Source organism: Chiloscyllium plagiosum, unplaced genomic scaffold (genome assembly GCF_037043375.1).
Source record: "Chiloscyllium plagiosum isolate Xiang-an unplaced genomic scaffold, Cpla_swu_hap1 HiC_scaffold_9, whole genome shotgun sequence".
NCBI classification, from domain to species: domain Eukaryota; kingdom Metazoa; phylum Chordata; class Chondrichthyes; order Orectolobiformes; family Hemiscylliidae; genus Chiloscyllium; species Chiloscyllium plagiosum.
This window is the reverse complement of record NW_028270147.1, coordinates 70,998,130-71,011,242: the sequence shown is the minus strand read 5'-3', so window position 1 is coordinate 71,011,242 and position 13,113 is coordinate 70,998,130. Positions and strand designations below refer to the sequence as shown.

Genomic DNA, 13,113 nt, shown 5'->3' with positions numbered 1-13,113 from the left:
CTACAGTCAGTTCAACCATGATTTTATCAAGTGGCAGAGCAGACATTAAGGGGCTGAATAGCTACTTTTACCCCAAATTTATACATATGTTTGTATGTGTGAGGTTATTTTGGGTGCATGAATTAAGAAGAACCTATTGGAATTCCTTTTCATAAGTATCTGTGATAACCCCAGTAAGGCCCATGGGGAACTTTTAATTAATCTCCTTGTGTAGTTCATTGAGTAGGACTTCCCTGGGGAACAGGCAATAGCCTGCTCGGCTGCAACTCCTGGACTAGGAGGATGGTGGCTCTCTTGTGCAGTGGTACTGTCCCTACCCATGGACCAGGAGGCTGAAGTCTGAGTCCCACCTGCTCCAGAGGTGTGTAATAACATTCCTGAACAGATTGATTAGAAAAATTGGGTAAAGAAAAATAGACTAGGAGGTTTTGAGCCCTCGTGTAGCGCAGTGGTAGAGTCCCTACCCTTGTACTGAGAGGGCTGGGTTCAAGTCCCACCTGCTCAAGGGTGTGTAGTGAAATCTCTGAACTGGCTGATTAGAAAATAGGTTAAATTAAAGAATTTAATGCAGCAAACTCAATCCCTACCCCTCCCCTTCACTTTTGATGGTTTATATTGCCCATAATGGCTTGGTTTGTAAATATTCAAATGGCTACATGGATATTGTACTGGTGGTGATTAGCAGGTTGAAAAAGAAACCATGGTGTTTTTGGTGGTGGGAAGGTTGCTTAGGCCATGGTAATTAGGTGATGGGGAAAAGAACCATTTGGTTGCATGTGATTGCACATCTGGCCATGAAAAAAAGAAGACCCATGTAATTATCTAATGGCCACGTGGATGATTTACTGGTAATGGTTAATCGTTAGAAACAGAAAAAAGTTGCGGTGATTTAGTAATGGGAAAGTTCAGTTGTGTGTAAGTGCACTTCTGGATATAAAAAGAAGCAGATCCACAGGCTCTGAGCAGTTTGAGTAGAAAATATCATGACCAGACCCAATATATATTTTAAAAGAAAGCAGACCCAGCAAATATTCAAATCGATTTCCTGGTGGTGGTTAGTAGTTAAGAACTTAACAAAAAAAGTAATGGTAATTTGGTGGGGGAAAACTGTTGTGTATGATAGCACTTCCAGATATAACAATAAATAAAGTAGACCCAAGATTGGGTGTGCAGACTTGTCTGTTCCGGCCTGGAAATAGCTGTTGTAACCATAGTAGTGGCTCTGTTCTGGTGTTCAACGAAATTAATGTTCCTTTCCAGTCGGACATCCTGAGTTATCGCAGTATCTTTAGTCATTTTTACTAGCCTCAGTGAATTTTCCAGACAGTGACATAGGCAGAGACTCATGAAAACGTAGTGGTGAGCTACCATGTAAGGCAATGGCTCAGAGCTGTGCTTACGTTTGGTTTTATTTTGAGCATTAGTATAACGGTGTGAATGTTTTATTTTCTATATTCTGAGGAAGATGAATAATAAAATTACATTCCAACTGTTCATGGTAATGTGATCGGCCAGCTATAAATAGTGGACGGTAAAACTAAATTATTCCCAAAGCTGCTTGAAGTCTCCACTTTCCAACTGCTGGGAAGCTGACAAACTGGGACATGTGGAACTTGTATTCTTTTGCACGCAACTGTTATAACAGCAAACAGTTAATGGACACTTCATGGAGCTTCAATCATCTGTCTGCACTGTTAACGTCGAATGGAAATAGTAAGGAAGTCGACACTTTGGATAACTTCAGTCAGTTGAAGCTGGTTGAAAGTCTGCTTTTAAATCAGCAAATATGTAATGGGGCTACACAAAATAGCAAACATGCTTAATATGTTTTAACCAGACCCTTTGTAATTGATGCCTTTGTTGAAAACAGATGGTTGGCATTATAAATTTATTGTTTATCACTTTACAGTTAATTGTTTAATGTGTCTTCTTCATAGTTTACAGCCTAAGCCACAAACTGATTGCATTTGTTACCTTTTCTGAAGTCCGAGAAATCACGACAGCTTATAAGATCAAGCACATGACAAAAGTATCTGTTTGATGATTGATCTGCTACAGTTACATGGATGTCCTTCAGATAGCAATACATTCCAGGTTGTACCAAGCGGGAATTCACAAAAATAGCTTCTCACACTGAACCAAGGAAATATCTGAGATAAAGTTTCATCAATATTACATTCTAAGACCAGAAGGAGATTCTTGCAGGGTCCTGGAGACTCTGGGAACATTCCAAAATGCCAGTCAGGACCCAGAAACAGGAATTCTCACTCTTTTTATTGACAGATCCTAGTCATTCTGGCAGGGAAGAATGGGACTCCCATATGTGGGAAATTCAAATCCAGCATGGCCCTTTGAAGTCAGTGCTGAGTTCAAAAAGACTCCAGCTTTGCTGGAACAGGGCCTTAACCCACAGGTAGAAATTATGAATCCTTAAAGAAGTCACAAATACTTGTGAACAAAATCTGTGACATAACAGATTTGGCAGCACGGTGGCTCAGTGGTTAGCACTGCAGCCTCACAGCACGAGGGACCTGATTTCAATTCCAGCCTCGGGCGACTGTCTGTGTGGAGTTTGCACATTCTCCCCGTGTCTGCGTGGGTTTCCTCCGGTGCTCCGGTTTCCTCCCACAGTCCAAAGATGTGCAGGTCAGGCGAATTGACCAAGCTAAATTGCCCAGAGTGTTAGGAGCATTAGACAGAGTGATATGGGGTGGGTGGGTTATTCCTCGGAGGGTCGGTGTGGACTTGTTGGGCCGAAGGGCCTGTTTCCACACTGTAGGGAATCTAATCCAATTAAACGTCACCATCCCTGCCACTGAGACTGAAACTCTGGTTGAAATCTCATTCCAGCACTTGATGTTCAAGGAAGGTACATTCATGAGTCAGCCAAAACAACTGAGTGTTGAGTACCAACTTATCAATGTTTCCAACACATATCAATGGTAAAAGCAGAGGAGATTCTTGGTGAAGCATGTGATGGAAAGAAATTGGAGCCTGCATCATCATTATCCATATCTCCATGCTCTTGCATGTATGTAAAAATGGATGGTGAGATAACACCTTAGATTCCTTGGGTGGGGGTGGGATGTAATTGACAGCTAGCCGGACGGTCAGTGTGATTCAGATTGGTGTCAAGAGCCAAACAACATCATTTGATCCTTGTCTTGGTAAGGTGGATTCAGGTCCTGATTTCTTGCCCTGATGTGATGGAGATTGTGACAGTGTTTGTTGGATTTGCTTTAAGGCATAGCACTTAGGAAAAATGTATGCAAAGGACAGATGAGGTCTGCAGAAGTATCACGTTATTTAAGTGATCAGCCCCTTAGAAATTTAAAGTCTTCCTACCTGTGTCTGAGAGTTGAACAAACTCAAGCTGTTATGTAAATCGCTAACCCTTGAATAATTGGAAAAAAAAACTGCTTGCCTGTGCCTGAAAATGGACAAAAATCTGTATGAGCAGTTTCAATAGCTGTTTGTTGAATTAATCCTAAGTGATGTCATTATTCATGTTTAGATGGCTGGTTTGTGATGCAGAATGATGCCAACCCCACAGGTTCAATTTCCACACCAGCTGAGATCACCATGAAGATCATACATTCTTAACCTCAACCCTTGCCTGAGACGTGATGACCCTCAGGTTAAACCACCACCCGTCGTCTCTCTTTAAGGAGAGAGAACAGCTCAGTGTCTCTCTGGGCTACGGCAACTAATCATGGTTGGTTGCTTTCCACAACATATCATTGTCATAGTGGGCCTCTATAAGTTCACAGTCGAAGAGTGTGGTGCTGGAAAAGCACAGCCGGTCAGGCAGCATCCTCGGAGTAGGAGAGTTGACATTTTGGGCATAAGCTCTTCATCAGGAACGTTGACTCTCCTGCCCCTCAGATGCTGCCTGACCTGCTGTGCTTTTCCAGCACCACACTCTTCGATCCTGATCTCCGACATCTGAAGTCCTCACTTTCTCCTTTATAGTTCACAGATTGACTGATTCTTCAATGGTGTTGTTAAAGGATTAGTTGCGTTTGATGAGGGTTATGAATATAAATATATGCTTTTTATGTTGTGATTTAACTCGATTGAATGACTATTTCTGAATTGGATTTATGTAATGAATTTTGTAAGTGAGATTTAGAACTTTATTTTATTTAACCCAACCTAGCTCCTGAGGTCTGCCCCTGGTGGACACTGGATGAGTTGTCTTGATAAGTGTATGGACAAAGGGTGGTGAGTGTGAGGCACCAGTTGGCATTAAGTGGTAGAAAGACTATAAGGGGTTATGGGATTGGGTTGGGTAAGTGTCATGCATTGGCACTAAATTGATATAGACTGTAAGATGTCAGGAGACACATTGGCAGAGAAAATATGAGTAACTATTGGGAATGAGTGCAGGCCTTGGTTGTTATATCTGTGGAATTGGTATGGCATGTGAAGTTTGAAGTTAGATGGAAAATGTTTAATGAAACAAGTGGGGTCATGTCCCAGAAAACTGAGACACACCTTTTAAACCACCAGGCCAGGGTTGTGGTAGCCTCTGTGATCACCCTCAGTATGTACCTGGCAACAGAGAACCAAACTCCATTCTTTACCTGCTGCCTGAAAACTTGTCATTCTCTGCCAACTTCCCAGCACCCCCCCCCCCCCCCCCAGCTTCCAAACAAACCCTTCAGACAAATGCCCTGAATTTTCCTGTCTTGTGTTGCCTGCCTTGGTAGAAAAGTCAAGGACCAAAAATCCATATTCTCAGCTACTTTCCAAGTAAATCAACTAGAAATTCAATCACAAGTGAATGTAAGTTGTTCTTACATTAGTTTATTTTGATGGTTCCCATTGAGGATCATGAGTGGTATTGGTGAGATGTGTTGTGAAATAATTTCCTGAGACTGATGTAGCTCAACTGAGACTAACTTTCACATTTTCACTGTGGTGGCTGTGGGGATAATCAGTTGGTGAGTCAGAAGAATTGTCATAAGCTATGGTGCTGTGTTCCTCCTGTCACCCCCAAAGAGCAAAAGAAAGCTTGTATGCCTGCTCCTCTTCCCTACTACTTTTAATTTCCATCAGCAGGAACAGTGCACATCGCAAACGCACATAACAAAATAACATTCAGAAAGTTACCACACACACACACACACACACACACACACACACACACACACACACACACACACACACACACACACACACACACACACACACAATTATATACAGTACACAAGAAAACTTTGCTCCCTGGACCCAAGACCCCAGAAATTTCGACAAGCAAATGTTAATAAGTATTGACTGTCCTTTAAGTAGAATCTTTTTTGGGTGCTGGGTAAATTTTATTACACAAACAGTATGTAGTATATTAAAAAATCTCACATTTGATGGTGTGATAAAGAGATTTATTTGCTTTTCTTCTTGAGTCTAGTTTGAAGTAAACAGAATCCATGTTGATACTGTTTTGCAAATTATTTTAGGCATGATTCTAATTACAGAGAAGTAGTAATTTTGACCTTGCCAAGATATTATCTCTGAATTGTAACGTCCACTGAAGTGAATTATTCTACCTATTAATTGTAGCAAATTTATACCATGCCAAGTTTAATTAAGTACCCCTTTTTAATCTTATTATATTGTTTGAATTGGACAAAGTCATGTTTGTAGTTATTGGGTGTTTTATAGTTTTAGTTTGCCTAGCTTGGTTTCTTTACAAAATTTATTCTCAAAAAGCATTTTACACCTTGCATTTAATAAAATAACAGCTGTAAGACAAGTCTAACTTTTTACATTTGTATTCTACTTTGATTAACAATAATAAAAATGAACGCATAACAATGGAATCTTCCAGGTTAATACGTTTGGCAGTTGTCTAAATCAGATATCCTATTTTGACAGAGAAACTAGAAATCAGTCAGTCTTTTAGTTGTATCTTCCGTAGTGAACTAGCATTACCAAACCTCTCTATTTGATTTTCATTTCTGATTTCTTTCTTTCTTCAATCTATCCTCCAACCTATAAGGCTCTGTGCTGTGAGTGCAAGTTTGCAAAATTGCAATTAATTAGTATTACAAATCCTGAAGAAAATATTTGCGGAATTCTTTCCACAGGTTTTGATATTGTCCCAGAAGTTCAAGGTACATTTGGAGAAACATTGCGAAATGAGTTAGAAGACAATGGACTCTTCCAGGTCAACACCATTGACCGTTTTGTAAGTCAGTTGTCCTCTGTCTACACAGAGACCTGAAATCAATCTGATTCTTCTGTGTTTTCCTAACTGGATTAAAAACTGCTTGTCACATTTCTGCTTGAGTTACTTTACAAAGACTGAATACTAAGCAATTATACTGAATTATTCAATGTATCTTATTACATTCCAACATCCATAGGTTATATACTAACTCCATTTGCTCAGCATCCAAAATGAAATGATAGGTAGATATTGTGTATAAGCACATTACTGTGCATGTCTATTATACAATGCTAATAAGTGTTACCCCTGTGTATATCAGACAGATCAGCACAGCTGTCATTGTGAATTTAAGCCTCATCATCAGCAAGCTTTTTCTGTTCGTCAGCATGTAGTTGGAGCCAACCCATCATTTTTTGACATATCGCCTAAGATCCCTATTGAAATTGTTAATTTTATCCCATGTTCAAAATTGAAATAAAGAAAAGGAACAAAAATTGCATTTTTACGTTTTGTACTAAAGAGTGGAGAAATTGTAGCAATATTAAGAATAGTAAAACAATTCAATGAGAAAAATCATTTAGTCTAATGACATGTAACTTATCCACTAAAAATACTAGTCCCATTCATTCACGGAAATGTTTATGCAGAAACATTCAATCCCCAATCAAAGGGAAGGAAAGCTTCAAATTTGTGGCCATCCTCACATTTCCGTTATTCCATTTTGGCTTGACACCAACACCTGTAGCATTGCAGCACCACTATTCAAGCGAGATTGGATCATTCCATGTTTTTTTTAACCATTTCTTTATTTTGCTTAAGCATAAGTTATAAGACTTAAAGTCAGAAAATGTTGGAAATGCACAGCAGGTCAAATGGAATCTCAAAGCTAATTTAATTCTTAATGTGTGCAGCCATAATTCCAATTGCTTCTCCCATTATTGTCTCTCAAAGACTTTGTTAACATCCATCTTTTTAGTTATAACTCACCACCACACCTTCGGCTTGTTTGCCCATTTTCCTGTGAAGTGCTTTGGGTATTTTACTCGATCAAAAGGTATTATATAACTCAAAGTGGTTTTGTATCAATAGTGACCAACTTGTGGTGCAAGGACTGGCAGCTGCACAATTGATAGCTCCCTGCCTCTGAGTTGAAAGGCACTGAATTCATGTCCCATGCCAAGATTTGTTGGCTGCAAAGGAAACTAGCCACTGGTGCAGGCAAGCCAGTGCGTATCGATGTTGGCCCCCAGCTTGGATAAGCAAGGAGGGTTGGAGGCAGAAAGACCGTTCACCTGTATATCCATCCACAAAATCCAAAAAATATGTTGACATAAAGGTACTTAACCAGTATTGCGTTGAATCCACATAACATGAGAAAAACTAAAAGAGGGAGCACTGGCTTGCTCAGCATTTCTAGGACCTTCTGCCTCATTTCCATCATTTGCAGTGTTTTGATAACCAAATACTATGAAATATATTGTTGCTGTGCACTTTTGATACTCATGCTTCAGGCATCCAGATGTGCAAAAAAGCACCCTGTTTTGTAACTGTTGTTCATAACTTGTTTTTCTTGCTAAGGACAATGTAAAATATCATGGGTATAGGTTTGTAAAGAATGTGTTACTTGCTAATTTTAAATCCAATTGTCCCCAGTCTCTTAAAGCTAGCAGATCCTCTTTTTGTACAAAAATGTTTGCGTCAACATAATGTACATAATGTAAGGAGTTTTGAGTATTCATGGCATTTTACATTTTTATATATTTTTGTTGAAGGAACAATTAAAAGCACATTAATGGAATTACATTTGTTGTCATCTATGCCTAAAAGACATGCTGAGCTGTTGTTTCAGACCTCACAGCAATCCAACATATGTTTGCAAATATTGCAAATACATTTTATAAACATATTTTATACTGAACCATATGTGCAAAATATACTTCATTGGTATTATTTGTGGGCTGAGGTTTCAGTGATCCAACTGCAGCAAGCCCAAGGGACCACACATGGATTTAGTCAACTCTCTTATTATACCCCAACCATTTATACACAAAGTAATGTGTTCTACTCCACAGTTATTTCCGATTAATACTACTTTCATTCATTTCTTTTTTGTGATTGATCTGTCAATACAGATATGGTTTAGTAAAATTTCTGCTCAATTCTGTTTTCTTTTTGTATTATGTGTGGTTGATTTCGAGCGTAGATGCCTTGAGACCAACTTATGTATCAACACTCACCTCCAATTCTGTCAAGATGGCGGCAGGGTAAGATGCTCCAGTTGGAGCTCCTCTGCTTGCCAGTTCCTTTTCCTTTCTTTGTTTTCTCCCTCTTTGCAGTATTTTTTCTGCTTCCCGCCCGCCCACAATCTTTTAACCAGCCCTACTTGGAGAAAGGAGTCAAGGGAGATGAGCTGTGACCAGAGACCTGGCGGAAGCTGAGCACGCAAGCCATGTCCCACGGCGGCAGCAGAATGAGCACGGGCCAAGTCTTGGGCCGAATCCCGGAGCAATGGCACCACGGGAATCTCGAGTCCTGGAGTGACGGCACCAGGGGAATCCCGAATCCCAGAGCGACAGTACCGGGAGAATCCCGAGTCTCGGGGCGATGGCAGCAAAGGATTCAAATGTCCTGGAGCGACAGCACCAGAGGAATCCGGATCCCGGAGTGACGGCACCAGGCGAATCCTGAATCTCAGAGCAATGGCAGCAGAGGAACCCCGAGTCCCAGAGTGACGTGAGGTGAAAAACATCCGGTACAGCGTGACTTGCCTTATTGCTGCTGAGTGCCGGTGAGGAGCAGACTGGAGGCTGGAGCAATATGGGACAGTTATTGGACTTGGGCCTGGAGCCACATGCTGAGCTGCTGCTGTTTGGAACTTTGTTTTTACCAGATTGCAATGTAAGTCCCCTTCATCAGTGTTATAACTACCTCATTTCTAACTTGTTCTCAGACACTGTAAGTAATACAACTGCTTTCATTTTCATCCTTTTTTGTATAACAACACTATATTTTTCTACTCTATAAGATTTGTACCTAGGTACTTGAAGCTAAGATGGCGCCATTAAAAGGCAGCCATTGTAAAAAGTTTTCACTGGACCCCTGTACTTCTATATTGGAGTACAAGTGACAATAAAGGTTATTCTCTTCTATTCAAATCCTGTTTCATCATTTGCCAGATGGGGAATGGGATGCCACCACCAACATTAGTGCTCAAGGAGTGACCGTCTCCTCGTGTAGTATGTGGGCCCCATGCTCAAAAGTTCTTTATTTTAATTCCGTCCATCCAGAAACTGTTTCTGAAAATATTATACAGTTATTGAGTTTTAGACAGTTTTTTTCCCAAGGCAATTCAATTTATCCTTTAAAATAAATGGTCTGGGTGTGGTGAATTTGATAACTCATCCGATAGGGTTCTTCACCTTGTAGAGAGAGGAGGAGAGCTTCCTCACTTTGTGAAGAGCTTGGCCGATAGACCCACTTTAAGAGACAATCAAAAGAGGAAGTCACGTCAAAATCAGCTATCTCCACTTCTGATGTGGGTACACGGATTAGGCTTTGAAAGGTCCATAAGCTTCTCAAAATGCCACCCTCTTCTCAACAGGCAGCTCTGGGAAAAGTAAAGTTCCTTTCCTACTAGATCATTTCTGCACCAACACTGCTAGCTTAGCGTAGGCACATGGAAGATTTGACTCCTGACTCATTGAATGCTAACTGTAGAGAGACAAATGCTGTCAGTTAACAACCAAAGGCAAACACTTGACCTTTACTGAACTCTTTCAATCTCTATGGCAGAGATTTAACTATGTTTCTTCCACCAAGCGAAGAAGATCTCCAGGTATGCAGTGGCAGTGATGTCGTCGAGCAGGGTAAGCACCCAATTGCATTACAGAATTCCCATGATTAAAAACTTTTGAATCCCTTCACTTCATTTGGTTTTTAGATTTGTCGATACTGAAATAAACGAAAGGGGATATACACGTGGGATTTAAGGTAGCAGTTAAAAATATTCTAAGCAAACTTCAGAAAAAAATAATGTGGAATGCCCAATGGGAAAATCACTTTGTTGTCTGACCGAGAAAAGCAAGTATAACTACATGACTCTCTATAGCCAATGAATGTTTTTAGCAATAATTATGAAGTTTTTTACCCTCTTAAAATACGTGTTAGACCTCATTTAACAAGCTGCTCAATTTCAAGATTGGAAGAGTGGAGGTTCTAATTAGTTCATAGATGTTGGCTGGTTTGCGTAATGGATTCAATTCCTACACTAGCTGAAATTACCTTGAAAAACACTCCTCAAAGTTAAACTACTACCAGTCATCCCTTCTCTCATGAGAATGCAGCCCAGTGGTCAGGTAGGATTGGCGACTTCACCTTTATCTTCAAATGATTGCAGTCTGGAGGTGCTTCATCAGCTTATACTCAGGAGAAGCCTGGAGCTGCTGGGAGCACCTTGTGGATTTTGGAAATTAGCTGCTCGTGTGCAGACTCCAGTGTTGCTTCCGGTTTCAATGGAGTCATGACTGTGAACTCTTGACTGTTTCAGCACAAAATAATGGCAACTATTATGGTCACCAGAACATCTAGGCCAGTATTGTCCAAGGACTTAACTGTTTGACATGTTATACATCCAGTCACATCTGCTATAGTGCAAGCTATTCATTAGTTGCAAATAACAAATGGTAAAGAATGTACACCAATGATAATAAATTTATAAAACGTTATGAGCTGTGAGGAGGATGGTTTCGAACTTCAAACCAACTGAGATGATTTATAGAGTCATAGAGATGTACAGCACGGAAACAGACCCTTTGGTCCAACCTGTCCATGCCAACCAGATATCCCAACCCAATCTAGTCCCATCTGCCAGAACCCGGCCCATATCCCTCCAAACCTTTCCTATTCATATACCCATCCAAATGCCTCTTAAATGTTGCAATTGTACCAGCCTCTACCACTTCCAAGGCAGCTAATTGCATACACGTCTCTTTTATATCTTTACCTCTCACCCTAAACCTATGCCCTCTAGTTCTGGACTCCCCCACCTCAGGGAAAAGACTTTGTCTATTTATCCTATCCATGCCCCTCATAATTTTGTAAACCTCTATAAGGTCACCCCTCAGCCTCCGACGCTCCAGGGAAAACAGCCCCAGCCTGTTCAGCCTCTCCCTATAGCTCAAATCCTCCAACCCTGGCAACATCCTTGTAAATCTTTTCTGAACCCTTTCAAGTTTCACAACATCTTTCCGATAGGAAGGAGACCAGAATTGCACGCAATATTCCAACAGTGGCCTAACCAATGTCCTGTGCAGCCGCAACATGACCTCCCAACACCTGTGCTCAGTACTCTGACCAATAAAGAAAAGCATACCAAACGCCTTCTTCACTATCCTATCTACCTGCGACTCCACTTTCAAGGAGCTATGAACCTGCACTCCATTTGGTAGAATGGATGGGAAAGTACAAGATGAGAATTAATACAAAGAAATGTTATGCAGTTATTGAGTTTTAGACAGTTTTTTTTCCAAGGCAATTCAATTTATCCTTTAAAAAAGTGGTCTGGGTGTGGTGAATAGGCCTCTTCACCTTGTAGGGAGAGGAGGAGAGCTTCTTTACTTGTAGAGAGAGGGGGAGAAATTCTTCATTTCGAGAGAGAGGAGGAGAACTTCTTTACTTTGCAACAAATTCATTTTGGTGGAAGATCACAGAGGAACAATATAAAGTGTATAATTCTAAAGGGTGCAGGAACAGAGGGTATGTGCATCTGTCATTGAAGGTGGCAGGACAGGTTGAGAGAGCATTTAATAAAGCATTGAGAATCCTGAGCTTTACTCATGGGCCATGAATTACAAGAGCAAATGGGTTATGTTAAATTTGTAAAAAAACATTGGTTTGTTCCCAACTGGAGCATTGTGTCTAGATCTCAATACCACACTTTAGGGAAGATATGAAGACATTGGGGAGAGTGCAGAAACATTTGTGAGAGTAGTTCAAGCAAGAGGAGCTTCAGCTAGCTACATGGATATTTTAAACTCATTTTTGAGAGGAGGATTTTATGAGGAGATTTGAACAAAGAACAAAGAAGAACAAAGAAAATTTACACCCCAGGAACCGGCCCTTCGGCCCTCCAAGCCTGAGCCAATCCAAATGTACTGTCTAAACCTGTTGGTCAATTCCTAAGCATCTGTATCTCTCTGCTCCCCACCTACTCATGCATTTATCCAGATGCATCTTAAATGAATCTACCGTGCCTGCCTCTACCACCTTCGCTGGCAACGCGTTCCAAACGCTCACCACCCTCTGTGTGAAGTATTTGCCCTTAAGCTTTCCACCTCTCACCTTGAAAGCGTGACCTCACGTTATTGAATCCTTCACCCTGGGAAGAAGAAAATTTGATAGGAGTATTGAAAGTTATGAGGAATCTCGACAGAATAGACAGGAAAAATTTGTTTCTGCTGGTGAAAAGATTGAGTATGAAATGGCACAAATTCAAGATAGTTAGCAAAGGTGATACACAAGGACAATTTTTCATGTAGGGAGTGATTCAGATCTAGAAAGTGGTTCCTGAAATTGTGCTGAAGGCAAGTTCAATTGGGGCATTCAAGATGAAATCACATTATCATCTAAAATTAAAGCATATGCAGGGTTATGGCGAGAAGATGGAGGTGTGGCGCTAGATGAGTTGCCCAATTGGAGAGCCAGCACAGGGACAAAGGGCTAACTGGCTTCTTGAGCTATAATTATTGTGTGTTGCTGATTTGAACACTGAACACTAAAGATGTTAATGGAAATTTATGAATGAAAATCACACCTATAGGCTGGTTTTATAAAACCACCAGCAGTTGTTATTAGATTAGATTAGATTACCTACAGTATGGAAACAGGCCCTTCGGCCCAACAAGTCCACACCAACCCTCCGAAGAGTAACCCACCCAGAACCA

At 40.7% G+C, this 13,113-nt stretch overlaps 1 protein-coding gene across 3 annotated transcripts in view; it reads left to right on the top strand.

Moving 5' to 3' along the window:
* The window catches only part of glis1a (GLIS family zinc finger 1a), a 401,984-nt gene extending 394,020 nt beyond the window's left edge, over nt 1-7,964 (top strand). For 2 of the 3 annotated variants that reach the window (XM_087990769.1, XM_087990768.1), the window contains exon 11: nt 6,090-7,964. In XM_087990769.1, coding sequence (XP_087846895.1) covers nt 6,090-6,226 — 137 coding nt within the window. In that variant the 3' untranslated portion in view covers nt 6,227-7,964. The remainder of the gene's footprint in view (nt 1-6,089) is intronic. The other variant, XM_087990770.1, reaches the window with a different exon arrangement.
* Nucleotides 7,965-13,113: the final 5,149 nt, after the last annotated feature.